We start from the raw sequence: 15,121 nt of genomic DNA on the forward strand, positions 1-15,121 counted from the left end.
GGAACGACGCAGTCGTCGACTATATTCTGAAAAAACAACATCTTAATCGTCAAAAATATAGTTTATTTGATAATAATTATATTAGCATATAAATTGCGCGGCCTTAATTATCGCGTGACTCGCCTTTTCTCGTACCTCCTTTCTTTTTCTTTAATGCAATAATACAATAATGTAAATAGATCATTTTTATTATTTTTTCAAGCTTAGAGTTTAAGGGCGGGGGAAAGGTGGGTGAAGATATATTTGTTGGGAATTTCTCAATAATCGGTTTGACCAAGCACACTGTACATGATCCTTTTGAAGCTGCCGCTTTGATGAATTTTCTCGCCGTCGTCTTCGAAACCACCGACCTGTAATAAATTGAAATATTCGTTTTATTAAAACATATTTTGAAATGAAACCGCATATGGAAAGCTTGACGATGCAAAAAATGTAATCGCTAGACGGATGACGATATAAAACGATGTTTGCATATAAGTGGACGAAAAAATTCAACGTACAATTGTGAGAAAATTTAGTAGCCGTTGACGCGATCCTTTACGAAAGGGAGAGGAAAAGGACGATACATTCCACCCTTAATCAGACAAACATCGAATTTATATTAATTTACCATGCTTTGCGTTCAGGAATATTCTACATATAATGAATTCGAGCTGCACGCATTGAGGGGTGGGGTTCAATATGTCGAATAACTAAATTGTAGAACGGTCGATATTTCGAAATTTTAAAAGTTGTCATATCAGTTTGGAGAAAAATAAGTAATTCGAAATTCTTATTCCCGATCGATTATTCAGCAGATTGCGTGTTTAATCAAAAATTCCTTTTTTTTAATTCGTATTTACCCGAAAATATATATTTCAATAGTTTTCATTTCGAATGCAATTTTAACAGACCATCTGAATGTCAAAATGGCGATGTTCAAAATTGGAGATCACCGGTCTGAGTAAGTGAGTGAGTGAGACGCGTGTATTTGGAGCTCCACTGCATTTATTTATTTTGATCGATCGACTTTCTAACGTTTCGCTATTTTGACTATTCGACTTTTTGGTGTTTCAGTATTTAAGGGTGGGGGTCAAATTTTAAAATAACTAAAAATTCAAACTAAAATCTTGAGTTTATAGACCTCGAATGATAAATATGGAGAGAGATCATCGAAAATAGAATGTGCCAGTCGCTAAAGTATCGATTTTTCGCAAGTTCGACTATCACTCTTTCGATTCATAAATTACTACAATCAGCAATACTGTGGATATTCACAATTTGGAAAATATAATAGCGAAAGACCAAATATTATTGAGGTTGAAATACTGAAACATCAAAAAGTCGAACGGTCAAAATGGCGAAACGCTAGAAAGTCGACCGATCGAAATAAAGGAACGCAGCAGCGGAGCTCAAAATACACGCATCTCACTCACTCACTTACGACCGGTGATCTCCAATTTCAACCATCGCCATTTTGACTTTCGCCTTGTGGAGGCATCGCTATTCTGCACACATCTAAGTTTTTTAGGCTCGAAAAATTCATTTTCGATTTTTTGTTACTCTATATTCTGGTCTATCTATAAAACAACTACTCTCCATTTTGAATTCGAAAATATGAACTTTTGACATTCGTATGGTCTGCTCAAATTGCATTTGAAATGAAAACGCGTAATCTGCTAAATAGTCGATCGGGAATAAGAATTTTGAATTACTTATTTTTCTCTAATCTGATTTTTTAAATTTAAACATTTGAAATTTCGAAATATCGACCCCACCCGATGATTCAAATGCAATGTTGCTTGGTCAATACAATGCAATACCATGCACGGAACGCGAAGTATTTACAAATTTCGTATGATCATTACTGAATATCTCAACAATGTAAACAACAACTTACGTAAGATTGAGCAGGACTTTTCTGTGGTCGATGATACATCTGTGAACATTTTTGAAAAACGTTGGGTTTGTGTATAAATTTTCTCTTGTTTTTATACGGAGAGTTTTTTTCCGATGATTTTGCGAAGAAATTTTTTCTCAATATTGTATTTCATGCTTCGGAAAAGTTGGAAATTTTTATTCGAGCCCACTCGCTTTCTGAATTTCCTTTTTCACACATCCAACACTTTCGCGTTTGCTTCAGTACTACGCTGCTGCTTACCCTATTCTGATTCGCCTTTTGTGGAGCGAAAACTGCGCCACGTGCTGGTTGTTTAACTTCCTGAACAACGTCGTATTCTTCTTCCTGGAGGGCTTTGTACGCTTCGCTCTTGCTCGGATCGTACTTCATCGGTCCCTTGTTGCTACATCATTCGTACACGAATTGTTTTTCTTAATCACCATAATCTTCGTACAGCTATTATTTTTTTTAAGGAGTTATGACAGCGGTCCAAGGGCGCAAAGTTCTCTCACGAACATTGCAAGTACGAGCGATCCACAAAAGCAGCTCAGTAACGTACGCAAAATACGAAAAAATAAGCAAAAACAAAAATGATCGTGCAAAAGTAAACATTCGATCGATATATAAAACACAACTAGTGTACGATAAAATTCCATTCCGGATTCGACGTTGTAGGATCAGGATCAGCGTCGTTAGGCTCCGTCATCCATAAAAAAAAAATAAATAAAAAAAAAATAAAAAAAAAAACTCGTCAAACATTATTTTTCAGCATACTCACGATCAATTCTACTCATGCACTATTATATTATTCTCGATTTTTACATCGAAGTTTTTTTACATTTTGTTTTCGTCGTGTTAAATTTTCCCGACTCATTTCGTTTTCCTGTTCGACGATTTTTCTCTCCCTTTTCTACATTGCCATTTACAAGGAAAGCTGTCCGCCTCCGATCTTGATAATTTTTTTTACACGTAAACATCGAAAGATAAGAGACACAAATTTTTTTCGTGGACTCGAATTGATTTCTAAGGGATTGAATCAACGAAATCGGAAGTCGAGACTGAGGCACCTTTCCTTAGTTAACGATAGAGCTTTGTTCGCAAATACCGATGTACTCCATGCTCCATGTGTCTTTTTTTAAATGTCACGAGGCGATCAAGCTAAAATGTGAGAAAAATCGGAGCAGATAATCATCCAGTAGAAAACGACAGCCGCGGCCTCTTTTTGCGAAAAATCAATGCATTTTTTCGGAAGTATCGAGACAACTCAACCGTTCTCGATTCTTTTGTGTATGTGTTAAATAATAACTGTTGCGATGAACAAATATGATGAGCGTATATGGGTTATTATGACTAAGATTCTCGTCGAACGTGCGTCGTCGAAAGGGTGGGATATTCTTCTCATTTTCTTTGTATATTCGTATTTATAATTTGTCTAATGCAACTATATCGGCTTATTGAATTGGGGCCACGGATTCTTCGGAGATCCCTTGGCCGCGGCCTCTTTCATCAATCTCGCTTGTTCTTGAATATCCTTTCTATGCTTTACGAAGGATAAATCTACGAAAATTCTGGAAAAACGAAACGATATCTCGTCAGAACATCGTGTAATCGTAATTTTTTTCTATAAACAGAGTAACGAGAAGTCTTTTTGTGTTTGTACGTTGGAGCAGCCACATTTTGGGGGATGGGGAAAGCGCCTGTTGTTCGTACATAAGCTGTCTTCATAAAGACACACTGAAAATTAAAAATCATTTCTCTCCCGCATGTATTAAGGGAGACCGGGGCTGGTTGGTCAACTTTTCAAACCATTATTGCGCCTGTAAACAAGAAACTAAACATGCTTTCAAAAACCAAATGGTTGTTTCGGATAGAAGCAAGCTTCCTCTATCGCAGATAAAAATTTCAATTTTTAAACGTAAAATGAAATGAGTTATTGAATTGCTTTTTTGACGAACCGTTTTTCTGTCAACCGAGCCCACGGTCGGGGCAAGTTAACTATCGTACTATTTTTACCTCGTAATCAGCTACGTATTAGTTAAATTAATAAAAACCGATAGTTATAAATATTATTGATTCGATGATTCGAACTTGAAATGTACAAAATGTTCACACAAGCGAATGTAAAGATAATAATTTTTGTCCATAAGTGTAAGAGAAACAAATATTTGATCCTCATCCCCGTCATCACAATTAGAATTGCAGTTTCTATACATTTACAATGGTGTATTGTTACTGGCACACCTTGAGTGGGTCCATTTATATAGAGCACTCGTGAAGATCAACAAATTTGTTAACAAACCCCATCTCAATATTGACCTATTTGGCCCACACTGTTTTTTAACAACAAAACTTTCTACCAGCAATTTGCAGCGATAATTGAAAAAAAAAAAAAAAAGGGACCGTGCGTAAGCTACAGAGAGCAGCTCTCTCGTGTCTGTATGGGCAATTTTTCTCATGATATTTTGACTGTAAATGATTGAAAATAATTAATTTTTCGGAAAAAAATAATGATTAAAGTAATCAAATACGGTTTTTGTCTGATCAACAATGATCGCATTCAAAATCAAAATGACGTAACAGGGAAAAAACTGTTTGAATCGAATGACGTTTTAAATGTGGTCGAAACAGAAAGTTTAGTGGATGAATTGACAGTGTTTAACCTTTTGATTCATTTGGTCCGTTTCTCACTTTTCCATGGAGAATGAACTGTGCCCTCTGGGAAATAATAAAATTTTACTGATATACTTGAACGTCTCGACGTCGAAATTGTGCATTAGCGCACTCTCGAATGCAACAATATTTTCTCGATCGAGACATGATAAAGAATAATAATTTTATTTTGTTAAATAATGCGAAAAGCAATAATTCCCATATGCACCTGCTTTAAATTGCACCTAGGAAGTTTTGGAATTGGCCGCGTAGTGACACTGTAGACGCTGGGCACGGTCCCTATATATAAACCTTCAAAAAATATTCGAGGCGGCAGTAACATTGAAGTAAAAATTTGCTTCGGTATCTGGATTCACAAAAATTCTTTATTACTGTTCCTACACGGAGAGAAAAAAATAGTAAGAATTACTATGCTGCCATGGTATTGGGGTTCTATATCGCCCATTTTGAAGGTTTTTACCAAAAATATTGTAATTTCCAAGTCAATTCTGAATGAAAATTTTTAAATTGCGTATTTTGCTGTGACAAAGGTTTAAACTGTGCTATTTTTTCCTAACACAATTCACGACGAAAACGTTGTAAAATTTATGTTGACTCGATGATGAACTGTCAAGTAGAATTATTATGCCGTTTTGCTATACTTAGTACTGTTTTCACGATTTAAATTTACAGTTGAACATAGTCAAATTTGAGGAGCTCGAACACAAGCATCGATCATACGCCAAAGTGTTTAGAAATTTACTATGGTAAATAACAGAATTTCATTGGCGATTGTACGATAATATATCGGTATACATGTGTACCGATGTATTTATTTTGACATCACTCATCAATTTTCATCGAGTCGCTTCACAAAAAAATACTATGTATGTTCGTAGGAATTAATAAATATATATTACCGATATAGAACCCTACTTTTATGGCACCATAATAGTTTTTAGTGAAATTTTCTCTCCGTGTATAAACGACGTGTTGCTTCGACGCGTTGAGACACACGAATGAACAATTATATCAACCCGGCGCATGTTTATATTCCGTAGTTTGGATGCTATTGTTTATTAGTCAAATTGCCCCGTTGGCCATGCAACTAGCCTCGGTCTCTCCCCTATAATAGTGAAATTCGTGAAATTCGTCAGTAACGGAGAAACGATTGGAAACGATTCAGTATTCAGTGGACAGCTTTCTATCATAATCGAGTCATTGAGAGATTTCATAATGCATTTTGATGGTGATTCATCTATATTTAAATGATTATTGCTTAGGTGTCAAACACTCGATTAATTCAGTGGTCAGTGCATCGAGCTGATACTATTAATGAAGCTATTGCATAGCAAAAATAGTTCATGTCACAGGCTCTACCAACATTCGCCATTTTTTTTCTACGAACTGCTGATTAGCGTGTTAAAGAAAAGCCGAAAAAATATGCTCTTATTGTTTTCACATATATATAATGCGCTCAGTTATTCATTCTCATGATGCCAATAAATCGTATTTTTCTTAGATATTTCCTTTTGTTTGTTTGCTTATGTTTTTTTTTTTTTTTTTTATTTTTTTACTTACGGAACTGCCGACGTCTGACACTTAATCGTGTCAGCGATATTTTGTTCGGAGTAGAGTCCAATCGGAGAATTGAATTGCTTATGGACAACCTGCCAAAACAAAATTCATTCAATCGTGGAATAACGTTTGAACAATGCGTTTCGCATCAGCTTATTCAAAATCAACTCAGCGATTCAAAATAAATTACCTGTGTCATAACCTCAACGATTCTCCTCTCGTTTTATTCTTTTTCTTCCAATAATTGAACAATACGTTCTATTTTATCTTCAATTACAATAATTAAGTGAGACGAATAATTTCGTGTTTATTTCGTGTAGGGTTTGACGGGTAATATTGAATTTAAAAAACTCTTATGGATTATTAACTCAACTGTCACGTTATTTTTTGACTTTTCAATATTTTTCAGATTTATTAGTAATTTTTGTTTCGATTGCTCAGAACACACACCATGATTGTGAGGTAAGTTTTCTCTGGGTAATGTTACAATAACGCTTTCGAAGCTGTCCATTTACGTGGTCGAATTACATATGCTGCATTAATTCGTATAATTGTTACATGAAAATAATGAGTAAATCATCGGTCGCAAGTCGTATATACAATAATGAAATATAACAGCAATGGAAATGTGCACAAATTTATTGTGAGCACACACGACGTTCCTGCAGTGCACGATGATCCGTCTTTCCGCGTTCTGCCTTTTTTATTCCACGTTTAGCATACTCATAAAAAATGCGGCCAACAAGGATAAATCAACAAAAACACAATGTTAATTGTGTTTAATTTGTGTATATGTAAAACCAGCGTGAATCAAAGTCCCATGATTCTAAATATGGATTAGAATTTGTGTTAAACCATTTTGTCATTTTTCGAACGAAGCCTGTTACGAAAAACTCCGTTTTTGGCTAGTTATTTATTATTTCGGTTTCCGATAAATTCGTTTTATTATTTTATAAAGCGAAAGCGTTTCATAGAAATAATATTTGCAAACCTTTGGAACTTCGTTTGGTCCCAAGACGCGCTGCAAAACTGATTCCGCAACCTGAACGTTTTATTGAATACTTAAAAATTCGGTTTACTCTTTTCTCCTTTCAATATTGTTAATTTTTGTTTGATGAATCTGAATGAAGGGTCGGTCCCGATGGGCGAATTAATCGATGATCTTTATATACATGTTAATGAACAACAAATAATTCTATACGCTCTTGAGGAAAATGAAATAATTTTTTTCATCTGTTTTTAATCGGAAAATCGTTCTCAAAATTCGTTCGTAGCTCAGTCGTCGTTGTAAAATGCGAATTATGAATATATGTATATTTTTGTTTTCTTATTTACGCACGCCCTTCGCGGGTTTGGGATTTATCATGACTGTGAATGAAACGTACATATGATGCTGATTGTACTGCACACTGTATCTACGTACTTTTTGTTTCATAGCAACCTCGGGATTAGCGATCTCGTAATGATGAGGCGAAGCTCTGATCATTGGATTCGGATGATGGCGGAGGTAACATTCTCCAAGTGGCGCATCCTTCTTGACCTTTGCACCTGGCAAGACCAAAGGAGTCGTGCGGTATGGCTGAAACAAAGAAAACCGTCGATCGCGAGTTAGACCTTTCAAAAACGTTGCTCAGCAGACATGAGTCTTCGAATCCGAGAAAGTTTCAAAAATTCGTGTTATTTCGAATTGTGCGACAGGAAACAAAATCCATTTTTCCTTTGGTAAAAAAACTTTAAGGTAGTTCTGAATGTACACGATTTTGTTAAAACTTGCACATGAAATCTTATTTATTCGTGACAAAAGAAGTTAATGTTCAAATGGTAATTCAATTGAGAAAGGTGGTCGAACATTGAAGAAAAAAGCTTTCATATTTTTTTATACTGCGCCTATCAGTTCGCCGCACAGTACACTGTTGCCACATCATCATCACAGCTGGTCATGCGCCAGTTCCGCGTCACGTAAAATAATTAAGGAGGGTGGATCGCGACGATACAATGTTGCCATGCTAAACCATGTTAAATACATAAAAAATTTCAAAATGATAAGAATTTCATAAAATTTGGTGAACATATTCTTTAGTGCCAAATTTGAGAATACAATTTTTTTAAGATTTTTCTTCTGTACAGTTATCGAGTAATTTATCACTAAAGTTCATGTGTATAAGCATAGCGTTTCCATATATATAGGTATACATTCCGGGCATAAAAAATCTGCTTTAATGCGTAATTACTCGATAACTAAGCAGAAGAAAATTTTGGAAAAAATTGTGTCTTCGCACTTGATGTTGAAAAACATTATCACCAAATTTGATCAGTTTCTTATCATTTTGACGAATGTAGCCACCCTCCTTAAGGAGGGTGGATCGTGACGATACAATGTTCAAAATCTATACGAATCGCAAATTCGACGGGAAACGAAATTGGCGAATTACTGGAATTATCGGAGGGTTTTTTAGATCATTCCATTGGACATTATCACCAAATTTGATCAGTTTCTTATCATTTTGACGAATGTAGCCACCCTCCTTAAGGAGGGTGGATCGTGACGATACAATGTTGCCATGCTAAATCATGTTAAAAATGATAAGAATTTAATAAAATTTGGTAAATGTATTCTTTAAAGATATATATAAGACAATATACATTTTTGCAGATTTTTCTACCACAGCTCTCGAGTAATTGAACACTAAAGTTCACGTGTATAAGCATAGAGTTTACATATATACAGTTATACATCTCGTGCATAAGAAGTTCGATTCAACGCTCAATTATTCGATAACCATGTGGTAAAAAAATTTGAAAAAAATTGTATTTGCATACTTGATGCCAGCAAAGAATGTTATCACCAAATTTGATCAAATTCTGATTATTTTGATTTCGTGATCCACCCTCCTTAAGAGGATGGATCAGTCGGTATATCACAACCGTGAGTGCGGGAGAGATACCTGCAAATTTAGAAATTGAAATTCTTTGACACAGTTTGACCGATTAAAAAAAGGCTCTTTCAGCTGATTTTTGCCATCGTCCTTGCGTAGGAGCCTTTTTTTAAACGGTCCAACTGTGTCAAAGAATTTCGATTTAAAAAATTCCAAGTCGACTGATCCACAGTTCATCAGTCGATATTTCCGAAACTAGATCGTCCCATTTTTCCATTTTGATGATTCCTATTTTAAAAAAATATTAATCCAACAACAGTATACTGAATACACGACTGGTTTCATTTTAAAGTCGTAAGGTACGTTTACCTTCGGTAATAAAAAAAAACTTAAACAAAGTGCGATCCAGTGACCTGTTAGGTATAGGCATCGCGTACAAAATGACCCATTTTTAATCGCGAATATCTCGACAACTAAATGGTGAATCGATTTGAAATTTTGATGTCCGTCCATGAAGGCTATTATTACACCATATTCAAATTTTAGCCAGTTCTTAAGATTTCAACAAAAATACAGAACTACCTAAACGTATCCAGATGAAGAAAAAGTCGCAAAATCCAATTCGACCATATTCAATAAATAAAGAAAATAACTTATAACTGTACGTCGTTAACGCAAAATCGGGGGGAACATTTTAAAGAGGAATTCAGGTGAGTTATGTAGCCGAAAATGATTGGTTTTTTTTTTCGTAAACACGCGACGACAGCCCATTTTTCTCAGAAGGTTCAGGGACACTTGGAACTAAAGCCACATTTTTTGTACATTTTCCAAATTACGAAATTTCGAGAGAGACTCAAGTAGCAGCGTAATACGCGGCCATAAAGATTTTTCTTTCAAGCGTGCCTGAGCATAACGTCTGGACGGTAGCCAGCAGAGAGTAGTCGAGTGTCCAGATGCTGAAGTTTCATAAAAAAAGATTCGTTAGCACATCAATTTTTCCGTATGAAAATGATGTTTCCATGAAATTCGATTGGATGACCAGGGAAAGTGAAGGCATAAATTCGTTAGTCCTCTGAACGAGGCTTTACTATTTCCCCCTTCAAAATTCGCAGCCAATTATTGGGGAAAGGAAATACAAAAAAAAAGTGAAAAAATCGATATTCTTGTTTCGGAGACGCGGATCACGCGCGGATAGTCAATTAATTACTAAGCTTCGGTGGTTTGCTCGACGATATAACGTCATTGTTAAGCTGTCACCCACGCCTTGTTGCGCTACAAGCGTCGATAGAATACGAAAATAAAACGCTGATAGACCGGAGAGGCAAGCCACCGAAAACCCTACGACGCAGCTCCGGAGATTCATTAATTTCTGTTGAAAATTTCACGCGGAAGAATCCCTAACGCAAATAGCTTCAACGGTTACTTTTAATTGGCAAAACATGTGTCAGCGTGAAAAAAAAACATGGCAAATAAAAAAGAACGGTCGATGCGTTCAGTTTTTCAGCTACACGAATTTTATGTATTCTCAACGATGCTCTTCGATGAGACTGAATGATTGCAACGCGACCGTTTGACGTAACGATCATCTCGCGTCAATCACTAAACAAAACTTTCACAATACCGGAAGTTCACATTTCTCTCATCTCTTTCTTAGATTCTGGCACGCGCGAATTTCATTATTCATCCAACAACCGCGTGGAATATAATAAAGTTACATAACCCTAAACGCGAATGTTTCGTAAAATTATAAAGTTTGGCAAAGCACGCTCAGTGACGTTATGTCACTCGCGTTCAGCGGCAGTTTCCTTCGTGCCGAATTTCTGTTAATTCGCGATTAACCCTCTCAGACCGAGACTTATTTCGCGTTGACGGAAAATGATTCCCTTTATAATTTTATCTCAAAATACTTTCTAGTTTGCGAATCCATTGTGACATTTCAGTTTTTTTGTTGGGAAATATGAATTTTTGAATGTTCGCTGCGCGCAGCACCAGGTCCTTGGGGAGCAAAATCAGGAAAATTTACGAATGAATCTAGCACCGATTACCTTAAATACATAATATCAGCTTCCCTTTAAAAGGAAATAACGTTTGGAGTACGAAAAAAAATATGTACTCACTTTTCTTTTGCGATTAACTAAAGCACCTTTTTACACAACGCCAACTCAACATGAAACGCCGACTTCATATTGATATTTCTATGGGTTAAAGCGGTTTATCTTTTGGTTTAGGAGTATCTATGGTGTAATCTAACCCTGCTTGATGGAAATAGGCAGTTAGAACCCCGACCTCACTGATCGATGCAGTTTTATTGGGCCTGGAAGCGCGTGTTGCGTAGAAGCAACATACGGTCCGAGAGGGTTAAGGTATAACTGGATGGATAGCCCAGCCGATAAATTGTACCTGATCGGAATTTCCGTACTTCGTGATGCAATGAAAATCTGAAAAAATTCAGCAACATTTGGAAAGTTATGAACTACAATTATCAATAATAATATTGCCCAAAAGTTATTAATAAATTGTTTAAATAAATAATTTTTTAACAATTTCACAGTAAACCCTTGTTTTTTTTTTACGAATCGAATGTGCCCATTTTTCTGAATGCTCATGATTTTTTTCAGAATTTTCGTGGATTTTTGAAATTCGTTTGTTAAATTTTTTAAGTGGCTCTATTTGTACATTTTTAATCCAGTAACCTTGAGACTTTTCAAAACTGATGGTTAATATGTCTTCTAAAACATATCCAAAATTCAAATTAAAAAAAATTTTTTTCAACATTTTTTCAAGAAATTTCAAAAATCCACGAAAATTCTGATAAAATTCATGAGTATTCGGAAAAATACACACATTTGATTCGTAAAAAAAAACAATAGGTCACCGCAAAATTATTGAATAATTAATTGTTCAAACAATTTGTTATTAACTTTTGGGCAATATTATTATTGATAATTGTTGTTCATAGCTTTCCAAATGTTGTTGAATTTTTTCAGATTTTTATTGCATCACGAAGTATTGAAATTTCAATCAGATATAATTTTTGGTCGAGCTATCCATCCAGTTATACCTTAATGTGCGGACGAAAGAGTTCATCTTGAATTTCTGAATTGTTAAAAATTTCAAGGTTCCCGAAATTATTGTCCCCGATTGAGTTGTTTCTTCTCAAAGACTTTTTATTCCGTGCGCGAAAAGTCGTTAAAAACCGTCCCCGAGTTCTGCAATGAAATTCAACTCGCAAGTTTATAGCTCGTAGTTTGATTCACAGGCTAGCTTTTCGCTGAACGCTCAACGTAGAAAAAACGTCGCGAAGTAGACGCTCGAACGACGCATTAACGCGCGTTAGACGTCTCTTCTTTGGACCTGTGCATGCTCTTGCGGACAGGAAGTTATATTTGAAGGGTCGTGACTTTGACTTGGAAAAGTGGACCGTGGAAAACCACCGCGCCAAGGGCAGATGACGCAACTCGCGTTTACGGCGAGTTATATCAGAATTAGGGTAGCCAATAACGAAAATAACAATGCGATGAAGAGAGTAACCGCCTGAGAAACTAGCTGGAAAAACGAGAGGGCCAAATAAGACGGAAAATATAGTTCATTATCGCGTAACGTACTCGCGATTCTTTTCGTTTTATCGTTGGAACGAAAAGCTTCGCCCATGCCGCATGTTTAGAGGAATGCAAGAAAATTATTTCATTGAATTAATAAACTGTGTTGTTCGCCCTTAAAAAGAGGACGACGCTGAAGTTTGCAACGTTGGAGTCCAACGAAATGAACGAAAAAAATGTGTAATTTACCAATTTTTTATTTCACAAAATTACGGCGCAGGTTCAAAATCTACGAATCGCAAATTCGGCGGGAAACGAAATTGGAGAATTACTGGAATTATCGGAGGGTTTTTTAGATCATTCCATTGGACTCCAACGTTGCCAAACTTCAGCGTCATAAAAGAGGAGTTAACATTTTTTTCAGTCTTCGCAATCGTCTACTATTTGAAGAAAATGTATTTGAACTGCATGTTTTGGAAACTCTGTGCATTTGATCTTCATTCACCATGTATTTATGCCAGGATTCTCGGAGCCCTCGGAGCCCAGGGTACATGACAATTATCCGAATTTTTCATCATAAATGGGTCAGAAACATGATGTTCGTTATAGAGAATACGTTGATACAGTGAACGACGAGTCTGAAAATAGACGAAGGCCCAACCGAGCTGACAAAAATACCACAAAGTCTCGGATTATTATACGCGCACGTATTCGTGGTGTCGTGGTTGCTGCGACATCGCGGGATTTTCAATAAGTTATTCGCGACATTCTTTTATTTCTCGGTTCTGGAAACCCGAAGAGTTGAATTTCGTTGCTCCGATCGATAATTCTTGTTGTCGTCACTCGTGCAAGACAGCATTATTCTGCTTGATTAATGAGAGTGTAAGACGAAAAGCGGAAGGGAGAGTATGTTCTGAGAATGAAAAAGATGCACACAACAGATTCGGTTAGAACGTCATCGAACGTATGCCAAGACCGAGTTGATCTTTTGGCTGACACTTGTTTTCAATTATCTTAAGAAAATAATATTCTTTTCGCAATAATCGTATGAAACGATTAATTCAATTTGATCCTATACATGTGCTCGCCGATGAAAAATATTTCATTTCTTATCGTCCTGCGCGCGCCGAAAAAAGAATTAAGGAAGATGAGGCATTAGAATGAAAATTGTGTCATCGCTTTTAAACCGATTGCATCTTATAAAAAAGTGAAGTGTAAAAAAAAATCAGTTAAATTTTCAGACAGTTGCTGAGAAAAATCAATAACAATTTCGGCCGAATAACATGAAATCTTATGGAAGTCAAGACACATTCAGTGATATTTCCGTTAAGGTAGTTCCTCCACGAGACAGTTAAATTAGGAAATTATTTAAATTTGGCATACGTATTGTTTAACATATGAACAACAGCTTTATAAAATTTTAACAAGTTTCACCATCCCGAACCCGAGATATATGAAATTGAAGTTGACTCAATTAACACGTAACATATGGACTATGCATAAGCAAACGGCACATTATTGATTCTACCGCTAGTACTAAAATTAGGAAGTTTATAAAAAACGAGGAGGAGCTAGAGCAGGATATCACAGATATTGTGAAAAAAAATCAAGGTGATTGACCATCTAGTTTGACAGATATAGCCTCGAGAAGTACGAAGGTTTAGGCTGCATACGATATATTTTGCAAGCGAACAAGCGAATGTCGTCTGTATAGACAACCTTTTCCGTGTGTTGAAGCGTAACCTGGATAGTTCCGTCAAAAAATTTACTCACGATGTCGGATTAAAAATACTTTTAGAATAAATTTTACGAAAGCAAATGATATTTGTACTATATCTGCTGGCACCGAGTACGTATATAGGCTCTTTACAAAGTTATTGATTACGATCCGAACGAATTATTAAGCCTTTTAATATGCAGACAGTACATAACTTTTGGTTGGGGCTATCGCAGAGGATCAACCTTAAAAATGATGTTAAAAACATGAAATTTTTTGGGCAACATGAGCAAGGCTTGCCGAATAATGTCAATTTTTTTTCAGATTTATTAGGAGATTTGATGAGATTATATTAATAATAATGTGTTTTCCGTGCAGTTTTTTGAGGCTAGGATCGTCACCGTTCGTGTTTTCGACTGAGCTTTCACCAGTTTTTCGTCTTTTTTCCCCAACTTTTCTTTAAAGTGTATGCAACATTGCCAAACTGTAAACTGGCCTAACTTTTGAAAGGTACAGGTCATAACTTTTGGGTAAAAAAAATGACTGTACAGCCTCAACTTCCTTAATGAAGAATTTTCAAGCAAATTCCTCCGCGTCAGAAGATTGGAAATTGAGATTCTAAGGGCTCAACAGGTTCCTGGTTAAATTTTTCACGAAGCATAGAATTCGTGCGCGTAAGAAGCGGTAATAGGCAATTCGTAACCGCGCGCGAATAAGTTTAATTATAACTCTCCGAAAGGATAAGCTAATGGATACGAATTTAATGAGGCAAAGAGTGGAAAAAGTGATAAATCATCGATGCGTATAACGACGAGTGGCGATAGCGGACTGCTTTGATGATCCTCTATACAGAAAAATTGAAGACACGTTTTCGTCCGCGATA

The 15,121-nt window shown here is 36.0% G+C and overlaps 1 protein-coding gene across 8 annotated transcripts in view; it reads right to left on the reverse strand.

The window, feature by feature from the left end:
• Positions 1–42: 42 nt before the first annotated feature.
• Positions 43–15,121, reverse strand: part of LOC122406731 (PDZ_signaling and DUF4749 domain-containing protein Zasp66) — a 32,096-nt gene continuing 17,017 nt past the window's right edge. For 4 of the 8 annotated variants that reach the window (XM_043412399.1, XM_043412394.1, XM_043412391.1 and 1 more), the window contains exons 4-9: positions 7,530–7,685; positions 7,098–7,148; positions 6,110–6,198; positions 2,141–2,282; positions 1,880–1,918; positions 43–350 (exon numbers count right to left, since the gene is read on the reverse strand). In XM_043412399.1, coding sequence (XP_043268334.1) covers positions 258–350; positions 1,880–1,918; positions 2,141–2,282; positions 6,110–6,198; positions 7,098–7,148; positions 7,530–7,685 — 570 coding nt within the window. In that variant the 3' untranslated portion in view covers positions 43–257. Of the gene's footprint in view, positions 351–500; positions 575–1,879; positions 1,919–2,140; positions 2,283–2,663; positions 3,448–6,109; positions 6,199–7,097; positions 7,149–7,529; positions 7,686–15,121 lie in introns of those variants that run through there. The other 4 variants (XM_043412392.1, XM_043412393.1, XM_043412396.1 and 1 more) reach the window with 4 other exon arrangements.

This window comes from Venturia canescens, chromosome 2 (assembly GCF_019457755.1).
Source record: "Venturia canescens isolate UGA chromosome 2, ASM1945775v1, whole genome shotgun sequence".
Classification (NCBI taxonomy): Eukaryota; Metazoa; Arthropoda; class Insecta; order Hymenoptera; family Ichneumonidae; genus Venturia; species Venturia canescens.